The 25,318-nt window shown below is 48.7% G+C and overlaps 1 protein-coding gene across 5 annotated transcripts in view; it reads left to right on the top strand.

Moving 5' to 3' along the window:
• The window catches only part of LOC140420856 (uncharacterized), a 245,636-nt gene that overhangs the window by 17,352 nt on the left and 202,966 nt on the right, over positions 1-25,318 (top strand). For 3 of the 5 annotated variants that reach the window (XM_072504945.1, XM_072504941.1, XM_072504943.1), the window contains exon 2: positions 9,743-9,803. The exons of 1 other annotated variant lie outside the window; for it this stretch is intronic. In XM_072504945.1, coding sequence (XP_072361046.1) covers positions 9,743-9,803 — 61 coding nt within the window. The remainder of the gene's footprint in view (positions 1-9,742; positions 9,804-25,318) is intronic. One more of the 5 variants, XM_072504944.1, reaches the window with a different exon arrangement.

Here is a 25,318-nt window from a genome sequence, read left to right on the forward strand (position 1 = left end):
TGAGGGCAAATCAACATCTGACATGTGGGAGGCTTTCAAGTGGCAGTTGAAAGGAATACAGGACCGGCATGTTCCTGTGAGGAAGAAAGATAGATACGGCAATTTTCGGGAACCTTGGATGACGAGTGATATTGTAGGCCTCGTCAAAAAGAAAAAGGAGGCATTTGTCAGGGCTAAAAGGCTGGGAACAGACAAAGCCTGCGTGGAATATAAGGAAAGTAGGAAGGAACTTAAGCAAGGAGTCAGGAGGGCTAGAAGGGGTCACGAAAAGTCATTGGCAAATAGGGTTAAGGAAAATCCCAAGGCTTTTTACACGTACATAAAAAGCAAGAGGGTAGCCAGGGAAAGGGTTGGCCCACTGAAGGATAGGCAAGGGAATCTATGTGTGGAGCCAGAGGAAATGGGCGAGGTACTAAATGAATACTTTGCATCAGTATTCACCAAAGAGAAGGAATTGGTAGATGTTGAGTCTGGAGAAGGGGGTGTAGATAGCCTGGGTCACGTTGTGATCCAAAAAGACGAGGTGTTGGGTGTCTTAAAAAATATTAAGGTAGATAAGTCCCCAGGGCCTGATGGGATCTACCCCAGAATACTGAAGGAGAGGAAATTGCTGAGGCCTTGACAGAAATCTTTGGATCCTCGCTGTCTTCAGGGGATGTCCCGGAGGACTGGAGAATAGCCAATGTTGTTCCTCTGTTTAAGAAGGGTAGCAAGGATAATCCCGGGAACTACAGGCCGGTGAGCCTTACTTCAGTGGTAGGGAAATTACTGGAGAGAATTCTTCGAGACAGGATCTACTCCCATTTGGAAGCAAATGGACGTATTAGTGAGAGGCAGCACGGTTTTGTGAAGGGGAGGTCGTGTCTCACTAACTTGATAGAGTTTTTCGAGGAGGTCACTAAGATGATTGATGCAGGTAGGGCAGTAGATGTTGTCTATATGGACTTCAGTAAGGCCTTTGACAAGGTCCCTCATGGTAGACTAGTACAAAAGGTGAAGTCACACGGGATCAGGGGTGAGCTGGCAAGGTGGATACAGAACTGGCTAGGCCATAGAAGGCAGAGAGTAGCAATGGAGGGATGCTTTTCTAATTGGAGGGCTGTGACCAGTGGTGTTCCACAGGGATCAGTGCTGGGACCTTTGCTCTTTGTAGTATATATAAATGATTTGGAGGAAAATGTAACTGGTCTGATTAGTAAGTTTGCAGACGACACAAAGGTTGGTGGAATTGCGGATAGCGATGAGGACTGTCGGAGGAGACAGCAGGATTTAGATTGTCTGGAGACTTGGGCGGAGAGATGGCAGATGGAGTTTAATCCGGACAAATGTGAGGTAATGCATTTTGGAAGGTCTAATGCAGGTAGGGAATATACAGTGAATGGTAGAACCCTCAAGAGTATTGAAAGTCAAAGAGATCTAGGAGTACAGGTCCACAGGTCATTGAAAGGGGCAACACAGGTGGAGAAGGTAGTCAAGAAGGCATACGGCATGCTTGCCTTCATTGGCCGGGGCATTGAGTATAAGAATTGGCAAGTCATGTTGCAGCTGTATAGAACCTTAGTTAGGCCACACTTGGAGTATAGTGTTCAATTCTGGTCGCCACACTACCAGAAGGATGTGGAGGCTTTAGAGAGGGTGCAGAAGAGATTTACCAGAATGTTGCCTGTATGGAGGGCATTAGCTATGAGGAGCGATTGAATAAACTTGGTTTGTTCTCACTGGAACGAAGGAGGTTGAGGGGAGACCTGATAGAGGTATATAAAATTATGAGGGGCATAGACAGAGTGGATAGTCAGAGGCTTTTCCCCAGGGTAGAGGGGTCAATTACTAGGGGGCATAGGTTTAAGGTGAGAGGGGCAAGGTTTAGAGTAGATGTACGAGGCAAGTTTTTTACACAGAGGGTAGTGGGTGCCTGGAACTCGCTACCGGAGGAGGTAGTGGAAGCAGGGACGATAGGGACATTCAAGGGGCATCTTGACAAATATATGAATAGGATGGGAATAGAAGGATACGGACTTGAAGATTGTAGTTTAGTCGGGCAGCATGGTCGGCACGGGCTTGGAGGGCCGGAGGGCCTGTTCCTGTGCTGTACATTTCTTTGTTCTTTGTTCATGTCTCTATTTTCAGCAACAACCCAATTCTGTGTTACCGAGTAACTATTTAAAAACCTCTTTATGCAGTGAGTGGCGAGAAGATGGATCTCGCCAGAATAGAGAGGGGTTGGGTGGATGATGGTATTGATTTGGGCAATTGGGGGGCGGGGGGGGGCGGGGGGATTAGTAACGAGAGGAAGAGAGGGACAGAGGAGCAGTATATAGTTAAACGAGGACAGATTGGAGCAGAAACTCTGTCATGTGTGGCCTGTGTTGTATATCTGATGTAATTTGACAATCCTGAAGCTTGCTTGACAAATCTCTATTGACTTTTTCCGATTGGGTTATATGGGTCCAAACGCCCGCTCACTCGTCGCTTATTTTAAGATTTGAAATAACGTGCATCCAAACACATCCGAGATTGACTGACTCATCACATTCGAGTTTGTACAAATGTATGATTTAGGAGTAGGAACAGACACCTCAAATCTGCTTCACCATTCAATATGATCATGTATGATCTGACTAGAACTTGAACCCCACATTCCTGCCCCCCCATAACCTTTCACCCCCCCTTCCTGATTAACATCAGGAATTTCTCGAGCCCTGCCGTACAAATATTCAAAGACTCTGCTTTCCACTGCCTTCTGAGAGGAAGCCAAGTTTTGCACACATGAGTACGGCCTCAACCGGGACCTTGGATTCATGTCTCATTACATTCACACCCCACCATCTGGCCTGGGCTTTCAAAATCCTACCAACTGTCCTGGCTTGAGACAATTCATACCTCTTTAACCTGTGATTATCCCTCTCTACAGTCGCTCCGTCTGGACCTGTAAAGACTTAATTACCTGCAAAGACTTGCATTCAAAGTATCGTCTTGCATCATTGACTTTGTCTATATATATATGTTTCTGGAACCCACCTCTTCATTCACCTGAGGAAGGAATTGTGCTCCGAAAGCTAGTGATTCGAAACAAACCTGTTGGACTTTAACCTGGTGTTGTAAGACTTCTTACTGTGCTCACCCCAGTCCAACGCTGGCATCTCCACATTCTGAGAGGAAGAGTGTAACTCCGAGAGAAGGAACGTGTGAAAAATTTCTCCTTGCCTCTGTCCTGAATGGATGATCACTTATTTTTAAATAGTTGGGGCAGCATGGTGGCACAGTGATTGGCCTTGGATACCAAACTCCACATAGATAGTTACCATAGGCCAGAATTGAACCCGGGTCCCTGTTGTGAGGCAGCAGTGTTTTTGCCACCCTGTTTTGTTTAAATTCAGAGACCCAGGGAACCGGCTTTGAATCCCGAATCTCACCATGGCAGATGGTGAAGTTTGGATTCAATAGGAATCTGGAATTAGAAATCCAGCAATGACAATGAAACCATCGTCAATTTTTGTAAAAAGCCCCCTTGTTCACTAATATCATTTTGGGAAGGAAATCTGCCATTCTTACCTGGTCTGGCCTGCACTTGACTCCAGACCCACAGCAATGCACTTGACTCTTAAAATGTCCTCTGAAATGCCTGAACAAACTACTCAGTTCAAAATAATTTTTATTAAAGGTTTTCATAAAATATCAATAACAAAATGAGACAGAAAAAAAAACCCAACAGGGTTAAGTACAAAACACAATCTAAAAAAGCAACCCCCCCCCCCCATACATAAATAATAAATTAACATTTAGCATGGCAGCATGGTTTTGTGAAGGGGAGGTCGTGTCTCACTAACTTGATAGAGTTTTTCGAGGAGGTCACTAAGATGATTGATGCAGGTAGGGCAGTGGATGTTGTCTATATGGACTTCAGTAAGGCCTTTGACAAGGTCCCTCATGGTAGACTAGTACAAAAGGTGAAGTCACACGGGATCAGGGGTGAGCTGGCAAGGTGGATACAGAACTGGCTAGGTCATAGAAGGCAGAGAGTAGCAATGGAAGGATGCTTTTCTAATTGGAGGGCTGTGATCAGTGGTGTTCCACAGGGATCAGTGCTGGGACCTGTGCTCTTTGTAGTATATCTTAATGATTTGGAGGAAAATGTAACTGGTCTGATTAGTACGTTTGCAGACGACACAAAGGTTGGTGGAATTGTGGATAGCGATGAGGACTGTCGAGAGGATACAGCAGGATTTACATTGTTTTGTATCCCTGCCCTGTGCCACCCCGAAAACCCTCCACCTGTTCTTCCTGGGGCGAACCGGTGGTTCCCCCGTAATGGGGTCCACGCCGAGGCCCCAACTTCCCCCCCCCTATGCCGCCTCCTCTGCCCCCAAATTTTAAGGGCCGCCACCACCACCGGGCTCGTTGTATACCTCCTTGGAGGGAGCGGCAGCGGCGCCGTTGCCAGCACCCCCAGATTTGTACCCACACAGGACGCCGTCTCCAGCCTCTTCCATGCAGCCCCCTCCCCCTCCATCACCCACTTGCGCAACATCGTCGCATTGGCGGCCCAGTAGTACCCACAGAGGTTGGGTACCCCCCTATCTCTACTCCGCTATAGGAACACCCTTCTCACCCTCGGAGTCCCTCGCGCCCACGTAAACCCCATTATACTCCTGTTAACCCGTCTGAAAAAAGCCTTCGGGATAAACACGGGGAGGCACTGGAACAGGAACAAAAACCTTGGGAGCACCGTCGTTTTGATTGACTGCACCCTACCCGCCAAGGACAGTGGCAACGCATCCCACTTCTTGAACTCCTCCTCCATTTGCTCCACCAGCCTTGTAAAGTTAAGCCTTTGCAGGGCCCCCCAGCTCCTGGCCACCTGGACCCCCAAATATCTGAAGCCCCTCTCCGCCCTTTTTAGTGGGAGCTCGCCAATCCCCCTCTCCTGGTCCCCTAGCTGAACTACGAACAGCTCGCTCTTCCCCATATTGAGCTTGTACCCCGAATTCCCTAAAGATCCTCATTGCCTCTGGCATTCCTCCCACCGGGTCCGCCACATACAGCAGCAGGTCGTCCGCATAAAGCGATACCCTATGCTCCTCCCCACCCCGCACCAACCCCCTCCAGTTCCTCGACTCTCTCAGTGCCATAGCCAGAAGTCCAATCGCCAGTGCGAAGAGCAGGGGGGACAGGGGACACCCCTGTCTCGTCCCTCGGTGAAACCGAAAGTACTCGGACCTCCTCCTATTTGTGGCCACACTCGCCATCGGGACCTCATGCAACAGCCTAACCCACCTGACAAACCCCTCCCCAAACCCGAACCTCTTCAGCACCTCCCACAGGTACCCCCACTCTACCCTATCGAAGGCTTTCTCAGCGTCCATCGCCACCACTATCTCCGCCTCCCCCTCCCTCGCCGGCATCATGATAACGTTCAAAAGCCTCTGCACATTCGCGTTCAACTGTCTCCCCTTCACAAACCCCGCCTGGTCTTCATGGATGATCTGCGGCACACAATCCTCAATCCTCGTGGCTAAGACCTTCGCCAGCACCTTGGCATCTACATTTAGCAAGGAAATCGGTCTGTAAGACCCACATTGCAGGGGTTCCTTGTCCCGCTTCAGGATCAAGGAGATCAGTGCCCGGGACATCGTCGGGCGTAAAGCCCCCCCTCCCTTGCCTCATTAAAGGTCCTAACTAACAGCGGGCCCAACAGGTCCATATATTTTTTATAGAATTCGACCGGGAAACCGTCCGGCCCCGGTGCCTTCCCCGCCTGCATGCTTCCTATCCCTTTGATCAGCTCCTCCAGCCCAATCAGGGCCCCCAGTCCCGCCACCAGTCCCTCTTCCACCTTTGGAAACCTCAATTGATCCAGGAAACGGCCCATCCCTCCCTCCTCCTGTGGGGGCTCGGATCGGTACAATTCCCCATAGAAGTCCCTGAAGACCCCATTGATGCCGACCCCACTCCGCACCACGCTCCCTCCCCTGTCCTTAACTCCCCCGATCTCCCTAGCTGCGTCCCGCTTCCGAAGCTGATGCGCCAGCATCCGACTTGCCTTTTCCCCATACTTGTAGACCGCCCCCGGGCCTTCCTCCACTGCACCTCCGCCTTCCTAGTGGTCACCAGGTCGACTTCGGCCTGGAGGCTGCTCCTCTTCCTCAACAATCCTTCCTCAGGCTCTTCCGCATACCTCCTGTCTACCCTCACCATCTCCCCCACCAGCCTCTCCCTCTCCCCCCCGCTCCCTCCGCTCCTTGTGGGCCCTAATGGAGATCAGCTCTCTCCTCACCACCGCCTTCAGTGCCTCCCATACCATCCCCACTCGGACCTCCCCGTTGTCTCCAAGTACCTCTCTATACTTCCTCGGACCCGCTCGCTAACCTCCTCGTCCGCCAACAGCCCCACTTCCAAGCGCCACAGCGGGCGTTGATCCCTCTCCTCCCCCACCTCCAAGTCCACCCAATGCAGGGCGTGGACCGAAATGGCTATTGCCGAATACTTGGTATCCTCTACTCTCCCTATCAGCGCCCTACTCAAAATGAAAAAGTCGATTCGCGAATAAGCCTTATGGACATGTGAGAAGAATGAAAATTCCCTAGCCCCCGGCCTTGCAAATCTCCAAGGGTCCACCCCTCCCATTTGGTCCATAAATCCCCTCAACAGTCTAGCCGCCGCCGGCTTGAGCCCCTTCAGGTGCGCGAACACGCGGGCCCACTTAACCGGCCCATTCAGTCCCCTTACATTCCAGGTTATCAGCCGGATCAGTGGGCTACCCGCCCCCCTCCCCCGCCGACTAGCCATGACCCCTCCTCAGCCAGCCACGCGTCCGCACCCCATACCCGGCCCGTTCCCCACAGCGGCATACCCCTATCTCGATTTCCCCCCCCCCCACCCCCCACTTGCTCCAGCTCCTCCTTGACCTTAGCAGCAGCAACTCGACCCCCCCCCCCCCCGGCTAGGACCCATCCTAGCTGGTTTACCCCCCCCCCACTTCTGCAAGTCAGCTGACCCCGGCCACTCCCGCCTTCCCTTCGACTCCTATTGTGTGGCACACCCCCCTCTCCTGCTCCCCATCGACAGGCTCTCCCCCTCCCCCCTCCGTTCTAAGCGCGGGAAACAATCCTCGCAACCCCGCCCCCCCCCCCCCCCCCCCCCCCCCCAGTCTTCGGCGCGGGAAGGAATCCTGCGCTCTCCACCTACCAGGCCCCTCCACCAACCAAAACAGTGCCCAACCCGCCCCATCCACCCTCCCCAACCCGAAAGAGAAAAACACAGAGAAAAAGAAACCCAAAACAATGCAAAGGCCCCCCCCTCCCCCGAACCAAAAATAGGCATAACATATCCACCGCAGTCCCCAATCGCCCACCCCGACCCTCAGTCTGTGTCCAGCTTCTCGGCCTGAACAAAGGCCCACGCCTCCTCCGGAGACTCAAAATAATGGTGCCGGTCCTTGTAGGTAACACACAGTCGCGCCGGCTGCAACATGCCAAACTTTACCCCCTTTCTGTGCAGCACCGCCTTCGCTCGATTGTACCCGGCCCTCCTCTTCGCAACCTCCGCACTCCAGCCCTGATATATCCGAACCTCCGCATTCTCCCACCTGCTGCTCCCCTCCTTGGCCCACCTGAGCACACACTCCCGATCGACGAACTGATGGAACCGCACCAGCACCGCCCGCGGAGGCTCGTTAGCCTTGGGCCTCCTCGCCAACACTCTATGGGCCCCTTCCAGCTCCAGGGGCCCCTGGAAGGACCCCGCTCCCATCAGCGAGTTCAACATGGTGACCACATAGGCCCCCACGTCAGGCCCCTCCAGCCCCTCCGGGAGGCCCAGAATCCGCAGATTCTTCCGCCTCGACCGATTCTCCATCTCCTCGAACCGCTCCTGCCATTTCTTGTGGAACGCCTCGTGCGCCTCCACCTTTACCGCCAGGCCTAAGATCTCGTTCTGATTGTCAGAGATCTTTTGTCGAGCCTCTCGGATCGCCACCTCCTGGGCCGTCTGTGTCTCCAGCAGCTTATCAATAGAAGCCTTCATCGGCTCTAGCAGGTCCGTTTTAATCTCTCTGAGGCAGCGCTGGATACCCTCCTGTTGCTCCGCCCACTGCCTCCACGCTGCCTGGTCGTCGCCCGCCGCCATTTTGTCCTTCTTCCCTCCCGTCTTCTGGTCCACCACCACCTTTTTTGTCGCCCCGCTCCTAGTTAAAGCCATATACTGACGGGGAGCTATTATTAACTCCTTTCCACATCGGGAAACGTCGGAAAAGTCCCCTTGGGGGCCCTGAAAAGAGCCCAAAAGTCCGTTTTTGCGGGAGCCGCCGAATGTGCGACTTAGCTCCGCATAGCCGCAACCGGAAGTCTCGAGAGGGAATCCAATCTGCCCCAAAAAGTCTGTGAAAACTCCTGAAAAAGGTCTGAGAGTAAGTTCCAGACGGGAGCTGCCAAATGCGCGACCTACTCCTCCATGGCCGCCACCGGAAGCCTCGTCCCCGCTTCTTCAATGGCCTTGGTAGATCTCTTCACAGTTGTTCCCTCTGCTGCTAGAATTCACCTTTAATAGAGGCCCTCAACTCAGCTTGCAGCTTTAAGCTTGCCCTGCCCCCGCCTGCATGCTGGAAGAGGCTCCTCTCTCCCCTGCAGTTGCAGCCAAATCTTTGACTGTTTCTGCCGGGTCTGGTAACCAAAAGTCATACGATTCCTGGGGGACACTAAGGAACATTAACAGACAGAGGGATCTGGGCGTGCAGGTTCACAGTTCCCCAAAATTGGCAACACGGGTGTCCAAGGTGATTATGAAGGCATATGGCATGCTTGCCTTCATCAGCCAGGGCATGAGTACAAGAGTTGGGAAATCATGTTGCAGCTGTAGAAAACTGGTTAGGCCGCATTTGGAGTATCGCGTGCAGTTCTCGTCACCACATTATCAGAAGGACGTGGAAGCTTTGGTGAGAGTGCAAAGAAGGTTCACCAGGATGTTGCCTGGTCTCGAGGTATTGGTTAGCTATGAGGAGAGGTTGAATAAACTAGGATTGTTTTCACTGGAAAGACGGAGGTTGAGGTGAGACCTGATAGAATTATGAGAGGCATGGACAGGGTGGAAGTGTCAATTTCAAGGGTGCACAGGTTCAAGGTGAGGGGGGAAGGTTTACGGGAGATGTGCGAGGTGGGTGCCTGGAACGTGCTGTCAGAGGATGTGGTGGAAGCAGGCACATTAGCAACTTTCAAGAGGCATCTGGATGGGTACATGAATAGGGAGGAAATAGAGGGAAATGGGTCGAGTAAGGGCAGAAGGTTTTTTTTTTAGTTGGGGCATCACGGTGACACAGTGGTTAACACTGCTTCCTCACAGCTCCTGGGACCCGGATTCAATTCCGGCTTCGGGTGACTCCCTGTGTGGAGTTTGCACTTTCTCCTCGTGTCTGCGTGGGTTTCATCTGGGTGCTCCGGTTTCCTCCCACAGTCCAAAGAATCAGGTTTGATGGATTGGCCATGCTAAATTGCCTCTTGGTGTCCAAACGGTTTTGTGGGGTTACGGGGATAGAGTGGAGGGGTGGGCTTAGGTTGGTTGCTCTTTCTAAGGGCCGGTGCAGACCCGATGGGCCGAATGACCTCCTCCTGCACTGTAGATTCTATGATCATGAATGGCACAGGTTTGGAGGGCCGAAGGACCTGTCCCTGTGCTGTACTTTTCTTTGTTCTTTCTCACTGATTCTGCATTGTAAAACCTCGGATTGTTTTGTTTTCTCGATCTTCTGCAGCACTTCCTGTCACTGAAGCTGGGGATCTGGAGGTGAGAAAGGTGATCGTGTCCTTATCCAGGTGAGCTTGGCCTGCCTGACTCAGCACCGAGCGTCGGTGTCTACACCAGACAACATTGTTTTTTCGGAGCAGGCAGCCCCTTATCAGAAAGTGAAAAGTGATCCAGAGAGCAGACTAGTGACAGTAGGGGAGAGAATAGTCAGTGGTAGCACTCCAACAGGGGAAGTTTCATTTGGACAGAGTATCAAAGTTTGTGTCTTTGCAAGGTGCTGACATTGGATTTGCGGCCTAATATTTGAAAATAATAAAGCACACTAATCGATTCTAGTATTTCCCCAGTGACTGACATTTGGATAACGGGTCATATGGCAGTCAACAGGGTTTACTGGTTGTATGTAACCAAGCTTTTTGAAGATTTCAGAAGCAGTCCATACTCGTAGGCAGCAGGACCTGGACAGTATCCAGGCTTTGGCTGACAAACGGCAAGTCACGCTCACACCACCATGCAATGACCACCATCACTGAATCCCCCACTAGCGGCATCCTAGAGGTTATCATTGACCAGAAACTGAACGGGACCTAGCTACTGTGGCTAACAGAGCAGGTCAAAGGCTAGGCATCCTGCACCTCCTGACTCTCCAAAGCCTGTTCACCACCTACAAGGCACAAGTCATGAGTGTAATGGAATACTCCCGATTTGCATGGATGAGGGCAACTCCAACAGCACTGAAGAAGCTCAACGTCATCCAGGAAAAGCAGCCCACTTGATTACTACCCCTCCACAAACATTCACTCTCTCCACCACCGACACACAGTAGCAGTCCTATGTTCGATCTATGAGATGCACTGCAGTAACTGACCAAGACTCCTTGGGCAGAACCTTACAAACCCCCGACCACTACATTTAGAAGGACAAGGGTAGCAGATATCTGGGAGCCCCACCACATGGAGGTTCCCCTCCAAGTCCTGACTTGGAAATTTTTTGGCCGTTCCTTTACTGTCACTGGGTCAAAATCCTGGAACTCTCTAACAGCACTGTGAGTGTAGCCACTTCTGTGGATCGAAGGTGAATTTCTTTCACTCTGCTGCTGTGGGTACTGATGTGACCTTAAAGGTCCAGTGCTGGATCAGCGCACTCAGCCACAGGTGAGGCATGTGGATGGGATGCTCGGATTTTGATCCATGGATGGGGCGCCTGGTTTCTGTACCGTGGATGGGGCGCCTGGTTTCTGAACCGTGGGTGGGGCGCCTGGTTTCTGAACCGTGGATGGGGTGCCTGGTTTCTGAACCGTGGATGGGGTGCCTGGTTTCTGAACCGTGGATGGGGTGCCTGGTTTCTGAACCGTGGATGGGGCGCCTGGTTTCTGAACCGTGGATGCAGCGCCTGGTTTCTGAACTGTGGATGGGTGCCTGGTTTCTGAACCATGGATGGGGCACCCTTTTTCTGAACCGTGGATGGGGCGCCCTTTTTCTGAACCGTGGATGGGGCGCCCTTTTTCTGAACCGTGGATGGGGCGCCCTTTTTCTGAACCGTGGATGCAGCGCCTGGTTTCTGAACTGTGGATGGGTGCCTGGTTTCTGATCCGTGGATGGGGCGCCTGGTTTCTGAACCGTGGATGCGGCGCCTGGTTTCTGAACCGTGGATGGGGCGCCTGGTTTCTGAACCGTGGATGGGGCGCCTGGTTTCTGAACCGTGGATGGGGCGCCTGGTTTCTGAACCGTGGATGGGGCGCCTGGTTTCTGAACCGTGGATGGGGCGCCTGGTTTCTGAACCATGGATGGGGCACCCTTTTTCTGAACCGTGGATGGGGCGCCCGGTTTTTGAACCGTGGATGGGGCGCCCGGCTTTTGAACCGTGGATGGGGCGCCCGGCTTTTGAACCGTGGATGGGGCGCCCGGCTTGTGAACCGTGGATGGGGCGCCCGGTTTTTAAACCGTGGATGGCGCGCCCGGCTTTTGAACCGTGGATGGGGCGCGCCCGGCTTTTGAACCGTGGATGGGGTGCCTGGCTTTTGAACCGTGGATGGGGCGCGCCCGGCTTTTGAACCGTGGATGGGGCGCCTGGCTTTTGAACTGTGGATGGGGCGCCTGGCTTTTGAACTGTGGATGGGGCACCCGGCTTTTGAACCGTGGATGGGGCGCCCGGCTTTTGAACCGTGGATGGGGCGCCCGGCTTTTGAAACGTGGATGGGGTGCCCGGCTTTTGAACCGTGGATGGGGCGCCCGGCTTTTGAACCGTGGATGGGGCGCCCGGCTTTTGAACCGTGGATGGGGCGCCCGGCTTTCGAACCGTGGATGAGGCGCCCGGCTTTTGAACCGTGGATGAGGCGACCGGCTTTTGAACCGTGGATGAGGCGCCCGGTTTCTGAACCGTGGATGGGGCACCCGGTTTCTGAACCGTGGATGGGGCGCCTGGTTTCTGAACCGTGGATGGGGCGCCTGGTTTCTGAACCGTGGATGGGGCGCCTGGTTTCTGAACCGTGGATGGGGCGCCTGGTTTCTGAACCGTGGATGGGGCGCCTGGTTTCTTAACCGTGGATGGGGCGCCTGGTTTCTGAACCGTGGATGGGGCGCCTGGTTTCTGAACCGTGGATGGGGCGCCCTTTTTCTGAACCGTGGATGGGGCGCCCTTTTTCTGAACCGTGGACGGGGCGCCCTTTTTCTGAACCGTGGACGGGGTGCCCGGCTTTTGAACCGTGGACGGGGCGCCCGGCTTTTGAACCGTGGATGGGACACCCGGCTTTTGAACCGTGGATGGTGCGCCGGCTTTTGAACCGTGGATGTGGCGCCCGGTTTTTGAACCGTGGATGGGACTCCCGGCTTTTGAACCGTGGATGGGGCTCCCGGTTTTTGAACTCTGGATGGGCGCCCGGCTTTTGAACCCTGGATGGGGCGCCCGGCTTTCGGTCCACTCCCTCCGTTATTTGCTTTTGACTCAGATCTGGCTGGGCATGTCGGTGATTATCCGGATAATTGGGCCATTCGAGGAGAATTCTCCCCTAGCTTGGGTGGTCTCCAGCAAGAGATTTGAACAAATCGCTGGGGATGTTGCATTTTCTTTTCCGAGAGGCTTTGAGGACATCCTGGAAACATTTTCTCTGCCGCTTCGTAGCTGCATGCCGTGAGGAAATTGAGAGCCTGTTTTAGGAGACTTGTGTCCGTCATGTGGACCGTGTGGCCCTAACAATGTAGCTGATTAACCACAAGCAGTGCCTTGATTGGCGTTGGGTTGGAGAAGGAGTGGGCGGATCGGCGGGGGAGAGAGAAACAGTACTGCTGACTGGGAGGGAACTTTCAACGTGGAGGAGGAGGGTGGATGACGGTAATCGCCCGAGGGCAGGCCGGGGGAGGTGCGGGACATGGGCCGAAGACTGGCCTAGGAGAGGATATGGCTGATCGGCAGGGGGAGGGGCGCCCAAATTGATCACGTGGAACGTTTAGGGACTGAATGGGCCGGTCAAAAGCGTCCGCAATGGAGGTTGGATGTGGGGCTGTAAAGAAGCTTCAGGTGGCCTTTGGGTCAGGTGATGTGATGATAAGAATTTTGTGCAGAGTCTGTTAAAGTGAAATAACTGTGTTTGTGAAAAGGAGCAGAACCTTTGACTCTTTATACAACAGCAGCCAAACGTCTAACAAATGGTAACAGAGGATGGTTGCTGTGCAAATGTGAAGGGTTGAAAGATACAACTTTTCCAGACCAAACCAAGGAGTGAGTGATTTAAAAAAAAAAAAAGGATATATGGCTGAACCTAGGATAAAGGTGGCTGGATATGACGAGCCCCCCATATTTTCTGAAAGTGGATTGTACGACCAAAGGAGAAATGCAGTAGTTATGTGGACTAAGGTAACTGCCTTGGGAATGAGGTATGGCATTAGCTCTTTCTCTACCTTATTGCAGTAAAATCCGAAGCAAAATGTTTTCTGAGCTGGAATTGGAAGAGCTAGACTCATAAGTAGGCCTGGAGACTCTATTACGTTATATGGATAAGATTTATAAAAAGGATGACTTGTTAAGTGCATATGAAGCATGGTCGGATTTTGATAGGGAGAGGATTTCTCCATTGAAGACTATATAATGGAATTTGGCAGACTGTATAAAAGGCTGCAGAAACACCACCTGGAATTTCCACAGTCTGTGTTGGCCTTTAAATTACTTGACTGTGCGAGAGCGAGCAACATGGATAGGCTCCTGTTTTGACAGGAGTTCAGTTTGCGGATAAGGATACCTTATTCGATCAGATGACAGAAGCTTTAAAAATGTTTCTGGGGGAACATTTGATTCCGATGGCTCTGATGACCCAAATAGGTCAGTCTGCAATAAAGCAGAATATGGAGGATACATTACTAACAGGATGGCGAAATCGCACAGCGACAAATAGATTTAGAAGGAGATCGGGACCCCGAAATTGTGGAGACAGAAAGCCAGTTAGAACCTACAATAGGAAGATGAACCTCAGAAATGCTAAATGATAAATTGATGTTTTCGATGTGACTCAATACCGGGTCAATATTATGCTTTCCACTGTCCAACACATTATAATAGAGTGAAGCGACACATGACACGGAAGAGGACGAAGATAGTGACCAGAAAGAAGGCATTGTCCTATTAACAAGCAGTTTTACGCCGGTAATGATGGTGTTGGTTGCAGATTCCTTTAATTGTGCTGTATTGGACAGTGGCTGCACATTTACTGTGTGTGGAATTGACTGGTTAAAATGTTAACTGGACTCCTTGAATGCTGAAAATCGTAACAAGGTTAAGGAATTTGAAAGTTTCAGATTTGGGGATGATAAAATCTGAAGTCGCTGAAAAGCGTGGTGATCCCTTGCAATATTGCCGGAGTGAATCATTTCATTCGCACGGATGTTGTATCAAGTGAGATACTTTTGCTTCTGAGCAGACCGTCGATGAAGAAAGCACACATGAAACTGGATATGGAACAGGATAAGGCAACAGTTTTTGGAAAGACGGTGGACTTACAATTTACACAGTCGGGACACTATTGTATTCCTTGACTGACAAATAATATTTCAAGTACAGTTGTTAAGGAGGTGTTAATGGCAGTTGAAAATGGGACTTTAGCTGATATTAAAACTGCAATTTGCGCATCCGTCGCCTCGGAATTTATTAAAGGATGCAGGGGTAAGGGATAAAGACTATGCTAAACTGATAGAACAGGTTAGTGATCGCTGTGAAGTTTGTAGGAAGTACAGAAGGACACCAGCACGACCGATAGTAACCCTACCTTTGGCCAGGGATTTTAACGACACTGTGGCAATGGACCTTAAGATCTGGGGTAAAGCCAATAATATATTTATTTTGTAGATTTAGCAACCAGATTTAGTCAATCAACGATTGTACGAAGTAAAGAAAAGAGAGTAATTCTGGATCAAATCGTGGAACAATGGATAGGGACAGGAATAGGCCCACCGGCAAAATTCCTTACGGACAATGGGGGAGAATGACATGCTCCGGAAAATTTTGGCAGATAGACCAAACTGCAAGCTAAATTCAGCTTTAGCAAGGGCGGTACCTTCAAAGAATTAATTGCAGGTTGTTGGGAGCCCTATCAATTAGTGTTTGGTAGAAATCCTAAAATTCCATCCATTTTGGATGACCAGCCTCCAGCTTGGGAAGGGACTACAATTAGTTCTGCCTTTGCTGAGCATTTAAATGCAGTAGAAAAGCTTTTTTGGAAGCAGAAGTCTGAAAGAATTCGCAGAGCTTTACGACATAATGTACGGCCATCAAATACCGTTTTTCAGTAAGGAGACATAGTATACTATTAGAGAGACAATTTTAATGAATGGAAAGGCTCAGGGAAGATCATCGTCATAGATGGCAAAACAATTATTTTGCAACATGACAATCAAACTGTTAGGGTACATTCATCAAGGATAATGGGTACAGATTACAAATTTTCTAATTTAGACAGAGCAGACAGACTTCGAGGAACCAGGGTCATCTGGTACGCAAGTGTTACAGAACTATGAGGACCAGTTAACTGATAGAGACGGTTTCTGTAGAGGAACACAACACTTCTGATGAATTAGAACAGGCCATTTTTCCGAAAGGTCAACTGCCAAAAGTTCTCAGGTCAGCAAAGCAGCTTCTAAGGAACTCTTGTTCCCGCGACCACTCGGCCCACGCTGCCTGATCCGAGCCGGCCGCCATTTTCTGTTCCCGTGCCCGTTCCTGCCGCTTCTCAGTGGTCGTTTGTTTGGCCGTCCTGCTCCTGGTCCCCTCCATAAACTGATGTGGGGAGCCTTCTAGCGCCGTTTGCCTGCCGATTTTCGTCGAAAAGGGGCCATCAAAGCTCCTTAAAAGGGCCCCTTAGTCCATTAGCGGCGGGAACTGCTGATAACGCGACCTACCCGTGCATGGCCTCCACCGGAAGACCCACAACTACCAAAACTTGGTACAAAAGTGACATACTTGCCTGAAGGGTCGAGTCAATGGAAGGATGCAACTGTTATTAGAGCAGGGAAGGCCACTGGAAAGTATAAAAATTGGTTGAATGTACAACATTCAGGGGAGGGAGTCCAGACAATGGATTGGGAAAACAAAGTTCAAAAATGGAGGGCACAAACGCAGTGCCAGTTCAGATAGTACATCAGATAGTGAACAGGTCCGCAGGAAAAGGTTGAGAACTATTGAAAGGACATCCCACAGCAGAAGGGAAAGATCAAGCAGTAGCAGTACAGAACGAGATACCAGGCGGGAGAGGGGACGTAGTTTATCAAGATCTCGGAACATGAGTAAGACTACGAATACTAATAGGAGTAGAAGCCCACATGCACGTGAGATTTTGGTGGCTTCCAATAAATTAGATGAAAAAGTTATCAAAGATGCCAAACAGCAAGAATTGCATAGTTGGAGTGAATTTGGGGTATACACAGAAGTACCAGATAGGGGACAAAGAGCTCTATCCCACAGATGGATTTGCACGGAAAAGATTCTTCTGGATGAAACTTATAAGGCAAAGGCCAGACTTGTGGCAAGGGGATTTGAAGAAAACTTAGAAGATCAGGATTTAAGGGTAGATTCACCTACGGAAGGAAAAGTTATTTTGGAGATCTCCTTGGCTCTATTAGCCACAAAGGCATGGGAATGCAAATCTATACATATAAAAGCTGCCTTTTTGCAGGGGCATCAGCTCCAGAGAGACATTTTTCTCCGTCCTACTAAAGAGGCAACTAACACAGAAGGGGTACTCTGGAAGTTGAACAAATGTGTATACAGATTAAATGATGCGCCTAGAGTCTGGTATTTTTCGGTAAGGTCTGTTTTGTTAAAGTTAGGCTGTTGCCAGTTGAAAGCAGATCCGGCAATGTTTTACTGGCACTATAAAGGAAATCTTTCTGTCATTATGATGCCTGTCGATGATTTTTTGTGGGGTGGGACTAGTGATTTCGAAGCTATTGTAATCTCTGGTTTGAGGAAGGAATTCAGAGTTGGAAGTCAGGCTTCCGGTGCATTTAAATATATTGGACTGGAAATCGGACAGACGAAGTTAGGGGCAACTTTACGTCAGCAATCTTATTTGGAGAGCATCAGTCCAATACAATTAGTTGTGGTCGGGTTTCACAAAAAGACGCAGTAGTTTCAAAGATGGAAAAAGAGCAACTGCGAAGTTTAATTGGGCAACTGAACCGGATGTTAGTTTTGATGTCTTAGAGTTGAGTACAAAAATGAATGATCCCAAAGTGGAAGACATAATAAGAGCAAATAAAGCATGGGTCAACTAAAAATGCAGGAGTGTGTTTTGAGGTTCCCAGTTTTAGGTTACCTTAGGCAAATGAAACTCATAGTTTATAGTGATGCATCTTATATGCGATGGTGTTTCAAGCACAGGAGGTTTTATAATTTTCCTTTTCGGGAACAATAGTAAATGTTGCCCTCTTGTGTGGGAAACAAAGAAAATAAGGAGAGTGGTCAAAAGCACTTTGGCTGCTGAGACATTAAGCCTTGTCGAGGCGATGGATATGGCATTATATATAGCTCAGATATTGAGAAATTTTGGGATTAGGGGATTTGGTTAACACCCATTGAGTGTCACATTGACCAAACATCCCTGTGGGAAAATGTGCATTCTACAAAAAGTGTCAATGAGAAAAGATTAAGGATAGACATCGTAAGTTTGAAGCAGATGTTGGACAGAGGGGAGTTGGCAAAAATTAAATGGGTCGACAGGAGCTTTCAATTGTCCAACTGTTTTACGAAAAGAGGGGCTAGTTCACAGAAACGTTTGGATATTGTTAATGAAGGGTGCGTGTTTCTGTGACTTTGGTTTTTTTTCCTTCCAAAACTAAAAAAAGGGGGGGAAATTGCGTGTGTTTTTGAGTTTCTTGTGATTTTGTTTTCCCCCAATTTTTTTTTCTCCAAGGAAGGGGAGACTGTTAAGGAATGGGTTAAGAGACATTCCAATTAAATGTCTCATTTATGTTAAGTATCCAGTCGAACAAAGAAAAGTATAGCACAGAAACAGGCCCTTCGGCCCTCCAAGCCTGTGCCGACCATGCTGTCCGTCCAAACTAAAATCTTCTACACTTCCGTGGTCCGTATCCCACTATTCCCATCCTATTCATAAGAACTAGGAGCAGGAGTAGGCCATCTGGCCCCTCGAGCCTGCTCCGCCATTCAATGAGATCATGGCTGATCTTTTGTGGACTCAGCTCCACTTTCCGGCCCGAACATCATAACCCTTAATCCCTTTATTCTTCAAAAAACTATCTATCTTTAACTTAAAAACATTTAATGAAGGAGCCTCTACTGTTTCACTGGGCAAGGAATTCCATAGATTCACAACCCTTTGAGCGAAGAAGTTCCTCCTAAACTCAGTCCTAAATCTACTTCCCCTTATTTTGAGGCTATGCCCCCTAGTTCTGCTTTCACCCGCCAGTGGAAACAACCTGCCTGCATCTATCCTATAGAACATAGAACAGTACAGCACAAAACAGGCCCTTCAGCCCTCGATGTTGTGCCGAGCATTGTCCGAAACAAAGATGAAGCTATCCCACTCCCCGACATTCTGGTGTGCTCCATGTGCCTATCCAATAACTGCTTGAAAGTTCCTAAAGTGTCCGACTCCACTATCACAGCAGGCAGTTCATTCCACACCCTAACTACTCTGAGTAAAGAACCTACCTCGGACATCCCTCCTATATCTCCCACCCTGAATCTTATAGTTATGCCCCCTTATAACAGCTACATCCACCCGAGGAAATAGTCTCTGAACGTCCACTTTATCTATCCCCCTCATTATCTTATAAACCTCTATTCAGTCGCCTCTCATCCTCCTCTTCTCCAAAGAGAAAAGCCCTAGCTCCCTCAACCTTTCCTCATAAGACCTATCCTGCAAACCAGGCAGCATCCTGGTAAATCTCCTTTGCACCCTTTCTAATGCTTCCACATCCTTTCTATAATGAGGTGACCAGAACTGCACACAATACTCCAAATGTGGTCTCACCAGGGTCATGTATAGTTGCAGCATAACCCCGCGGCTCTTAAACTCAAGCCCCCGTTAATAAACGCAAACACACTATTAGCCTTCTTCACGGCTCTATCCACTTGAGTGGCAACCTTCAGAGATCTGTGGACATGAACCCCAAGATCTCTCTGTTCCTCCACATTCCTCAGAACTCTTGCCATTGACCCTGTAATCTGCATTCAAATGTTTTCTACCAAAATGAATCACCTTGCACTTATCAGGGTTAAACTCCATCTGCCATTTTTCGGCCCAGCCCTGCATCCTATCAATGTCTCTTTGCAGCCTACAACAGCCCTCCATCTCATCCACTACTCCACCAATCTTGGTGTCATCAGCAAATTTACTGACCCACCCTTCAGCCCCCTCCTCCAAGTCATTGATAAAAATCACAAATAGCAGAGGACCCAGCACTGATCCCTGTGGTACACCGCTGGTAACTGGTCTCCAGTCTGCAAAATTTTCCATCCACCACCATCCTCTGTCTTCTATGTGATAGCCAGTTACTTATCCAATTGGCCAAATTTCCCTCTATCCCACACCTCCTTACTTTCTTCATGAGCCAACCATGGGGAACCTTATCAAACGCCTTATTAAAATCCATGTATACGACATCAGCTGCTCTACCTTCATCTACACACTTAGTTACCTCCTCAAAGAATTCAATCAAATTTGTGAGGCAAGACCTACCCTTCACGAATCCGTGTTGACTATCCCAGATTGACTATCCCAAATATTGACTGGAAAAGATATAGTTCGAGTACAATAGATGGGTCGTTTTTTGTACAGTGTGTGCAGGAGGGTTTCCTGAAACAATATGTTGACAGGCCAACAAGAGGCGAGGCCACGTAGGATTTGGTTTTGGGTAATGAACCAGGCCAGGTGTTGGATTTGGAGGTAGGAGAGCACTTTGGGGACAGTGACCACAATTCGGTGACGTTTACGTTAATGATGGAAAGGGATAAGTATACACCGCAGGGCAAGAGTTATAGCTGGGGGAAGGGCAATTATGATGCCATTAGACGTGACTTGGGGGGGATAAGGTGGAGAAGTAGGCTGCAAGTGTTGGACACACTGGATAAGTGGGGCTTGTTCAAGGATCAGCTACTGCGTGTTCTTGATAAGTATGTACCGGTCAGACAGGGAGGAAGGCGTCGAGCGAGGGAACCGTGGTTTACCAAGGAAGTGGAATCTCTTGTTAAGAGGAAGAAGGAGGCCTATGTGAAGATGAAGTGTGAAATTTTGGTTGGGGCGATGGATAGTTACAAGGTAGCGAGGAAGGATCTAAAGAGAGAGCTAAGACGAGCAAGGAGGGGACATGAGAAGTATTTGGCAGGAAGGATCAAGGAAAACCCAAAGGCTTTCTATAGGTATGTCAGGAATAAGCGAATGACTAGGGAAAGAGTAGGACCAGTCAAGGACAGGGATGGGAAATTGTGTGTGGAGTCTGAAGAGATAGGCGAGATACTAAATGAATATTTTTCGTCAGTATTCACTCAGGAAAAAGATAATGTTGTGGAGGAGAATGCTGAGCCCCAGGCTAATAGAATAGATGGCATTGAGGTACGTAGGGAAGAGGTGTTGGCAATTCTGGACAGGCTGAAAATAGATAAGTCCCCGGGACCTGATTGGATTTATCCTAGGATTCTCTGGGAGGCCAGGGAAGAGATTGCTGGACCTTTGGCTTTGATTGTTATGTCATCATTGGCTACAGGGATAGTGCCAGAGGACTGGAGGACAGCAAATGTGGTCCCTTTGTTCAAAAAGGGGAGCAGAGACAACCCCGGCAACTATAGACCGGTGAACCTCACGTCTGTAGTGGGTAAAGTCTTGGAGGGGATTATAAGAGACAAGATTTATAATCATCTAGATAGGAATAATATGATCAGGGATAGTCAGCATGGCTTTGTGAAGGGTAGGTCATGCCTCACAAACCTTATTGAGTTCTTTGAGAAGGTGACTGAACAGGTAGACGAGGGTAGAGCAGTTGATGTGGTGTATATGGATTTCAGCAAAGCGTTTGATAAGGTTCCCCACGGTAGGCTATTGCAAAAAATATGGAGGCTGGGGATTGAGGGTGATTTAGAGATGTGGATCAGAAATTGGCTAGCTGAAAGAAGACAGAGGGTGGTGGTTGATGGGAAATGTTCAGAATGGAGTACAGTCACAAGTGGAGTACCACAAGGATCTGTTCTGGGGCCGTTGCTGTTTGTCATTTTTATCAATGACCTAGAGGAAGGCGCAGAAGGGTGGGTGAGTAAATTTGCAGACGATACTAAAGTCGGTGGTGTTATCGATAGTGTGGAAGGATGTAGCAGGTTACAGAGGGATTTAGATAAGCTGCAGAGCTGGGCTGAGAGGTGGCAAATGGAGTTTAATGTAGAGAAGTGTGAGGTGATTCATTTTGGAAGGAATAACAGGAATGCGGAGTATTTGGCTAATGGTAAAGTTCTTGGAAGTGTGGATGAGCAGAGGGATCTCGGTGTCCATGTACATAGATCCCTGAAAGTTGCCACCCAGGTTGATAGGGTTGTGAAGAAGGCCTATGGAGTGTTGGGTGCGTTAGAAAGGTGGCATCAGACATTAAAGACAATGTTGAGGGCTTATTGTCACGATTATCCAGAGGATTGGGGTAAAGGAATTCCATTTGTACGGTTTGCAATTAGGGATGCACCTAATGAGTCAACCAAATTCAGTCTTTTTGCACTAATTTTTGGTCATGAGCTAAGAGGACCACTTAAATTGATTGAGGAAAATTTGGTGAGCGGCATAATTGAAGTGGGTTGCGGCCAAAGGAGCTCACCCATAGTGATGGTACCTAAACCAGACGGTACCCAACGGTTGTGTGTGGATTATAGATAGGTTAATGCAGTTACAAGAACGGACTCTTATCCAATACCACCTTTGGAGGATTGCATTGAGAAAGTGGGACAATGAACTTTTATTTCCAAACTGAATTTGCTTAAAGGTTACTTTATCCGAAAGGGCGAAGGAGATTTCAGCTTTTGTGGCTCCAGATGGTATGTACCAATTCAAAGTTATGCCAAAGTTATGAAAAACGCCCCAGCCACATTTCAGCGGTTAACTAACAACGTTGTTTCAGGATTGCCCAATTGTGCGGTATACATCGACGATCTGGTCATTTTCAGCCAGACATGGACAAAACATTTAAAACATCTGATGGAGTTATTCGATCGACTTCAGGAGGCGGGTTTGGTGATAAACCTAGCCAAAAGTGAATTTGGAAAAGCCCAAGTCGCTTTCCTTGGCCATACAATCGGACAGGGTCAAATGGTCACACGGCATGTGAAACCAATAGTTATTGAGGAATTTCCGATACCCTCAAGACGAAGGGAGTTCTTGGCATGAGTAGATTTGATCGAACATTTGTGGAAAGGTTTTGCAGCGTGTTTGCTCCACTGATGGTCTTGCTGAAGAAACGTCGAAATTTCAGTGGACAAGCAGACTTTCAACAGGCATTTGACTGCCTGACAGCTGTGATAACCAATGCTCCTGTGTTGGAGAATTACAAGGGACTCTGTGATCAGATTGAACTAAATTATCTGACTTTAAAGAGAAATGCCGAGGTGTAGAGAAATGGACGGATCATGCAAGGACCTTCTTGTTCAAAGAGACTGTCAATTGAGAAGGATTTCAATTGGAGGAAGAAGAACGAAAAAAAATGGACACTATTATTATACCTGTGTTCGTGTGTTGTTTTTTTTAAACGATAAAGTATATTTATTGTGTGCATTTCTTAAAGGATGGTGAAAAGGTGAAAAATGAAACCATCTTGAAGTTGATGGGGGTTTTTTTTTCTTGGGGAAGGTGTCATGTGAGAGTACCTTTAAGAAATGGGTGTTTATCAGTGATGTCAGAGTGTGGGTGGCGCTGGGCTGCCTGTCTGCTTTTTACTTTCGTTTTAGGCTGTTTGCTGCAGGGTGTGTTTTAGTTTAGTTTTCAGAGCTGGATAGCTGCAGTCACAGCCAAAAGGTGTATGAATCTCTCTCTCTAATCTAAAGACTGTAAATCGATCCTGATGATTTAAAACTAATTACAGTAGTGACTTTAACCTGATGTGCTTCTCGTAAAAGGTGTTTTAAGTCTTATGGATGTTAAAAGGAAAGCTTAAAGGATTACTTAGTGTTGTATTCTTTGGGGGTTGTATTTGAATTAATGGCTGCTAAGATGTTCACTATGTTTTAAAAAGGTTCATAGAATAAACATTGTTTTGCTTTAAAAAATACTTTTCCATTTCTGCTGTACCACACTTGTAGCGTGGGCCGTGTGCTCCCCATACCACAATCTATTAAAAGCTGTGGGTCAGGTGAACTCCATGATACACTTTGGGGTTCTCTAAACCCTGGCCCATAACACAACTCTACCCATACAGATTCCACATTGTCAGAGCTAATATCCTTTCTCACTACTGTGTTCATTTCCTCTTTAACCAGCAGTGCCACGCCACCACCTTTTCTTTTATGCCTGTTCATCTTAAATGCTGCAAATCCTGGGACATTCAGTTCCCATCCCTGGTCACCCCACAGCCATGTCTCCGTAATCCCAATTATATCATACCCATTTATATCTATCTGCACGATTAGTTCATCCACTTTATTGCAAATACTCCCAGAGCCGGGATTGAACCTGGGACCTCAGCGCCGTGAGACAGCAGTGCTAACCACTATGCCACCGTGCTGCCCATCCTCCAGATCATTTATATATAGACTGAGAATGTGGGGGGAATAAGGAAGTTTGCAGACGACTCCAAGAAGTGGGTCAGATAGGCACAACAGTGGAAGATGTTTAACCCTGATAAGTGCGAGGTGGTGCACTTTGGAGGAAGAAACAGTACTAGGGAGTATGTAATGAATGACAGGACACTAAGCTCAGGGGATCTTGAGTTTTTTGAAGAGGTGACAAAGAAAATTGATGAGGCAAGAGGTCGATGTAGTTTATATGGACTTTAGTAAGGCGTTTGACAAGGTTCCACGTTGCAGACTGGTGCAAAACTAAAATCACATGGCTTGGTTATAGAAGACAGAGTAGCGGTGGAAGGGTGTTTTTCTGAATGGAGATCTGTAGCTAGTGGTGTTCCGCAGGGATCAGTGCTGGGGCCTCTGTTGTTTGTATTATATGTAAATGATCTGGAAGATGGGGCAGCACGGTGGCGCAGTGGATAGCACTGCTGCCTCACACGCCGAGGTCCCAGGTTCGATCCTGGCTCTGGGTCACTGTCCCTGTGGAGTTTGCATATTCTCCCCATGTTAGCGTGGGTTTCGCCCCCACAACCCAAAGATGTGCAGGGTAGGTGGATTGGCCACGCAGAATTGCCGCTTAATTGGAAATAATGAATTGGGCACTCTACATTTTTTTTTAATGATCTGGAGGAAAATGTGGATGGTCTGATTACTGAGTTTGCGGATGACACGGAGATTGGCTGATAGTGCCGAGGATTGTCAGAAGATACAACAGGATATAGATAGATTGAAGACTTGGACACAGAATTGGCAGGTGGAGTTTAATGCAAGGTGATGCATTTTGGAGGATCAAATCTAGGTAAATGGCAGAACCCTTAGGAACATTAACATACAAAGGGATCTGGGCGTGCAGGTCCGAGTTACCTAAAAGTGGCAACACAGGTGGCCAGGGTGATTAAGAAGGCATTATGAAGGCATGCTTGCCTTCATCAGTCGGGGCATTGAGTACAAGGGTTGGGAAATCATGTTGCAGCTATATAAAGCCTTGATTAGGCCACATTTGGAGTATTGCGTGCAGTTCTGGTCACCACATTATCAGAAGGACGTGGAAGCTTTGGAGAGAGTGCAAAGAAGGGTCACCAGGATGTTGCCTGGTCTCGAGGGTGTTGGCTGTGAGGAGAGGTTGAATAAACTAGGATTGTTTTCCTTGGAAAGACGGAGGCTGAGGGAAGACCTGATAGAGGTCTTCAGAATTATGAGAGCCATAGATAGCATTGTTACTCTTTTTAACCTTAGTCTATTTGCTCTGATTACGTCACCTTTGCTCATGAGTCGCCAGGTATCTTTATGACACCGCCACGTGGTTCAAGTTCAGGTTATGATTAAT

The sequence above is a fragment of the Scyliorhinus torazame genome, chromosome 5 (assembly GCF_047496885.1).
Source record: "Scyliorhinus torazame isolate Kashiwa2021f chromosome 5, sScyTor2.1, whole genome shotgun sequence".
Classification (NCBI taxonomy): Eukaryota; Metazoa; Chordata; class Chondrichthyes; order Carcharhiniformes; family Scyliorhinidae; genus Scyliorhinus; species Scyliorhinus torazame.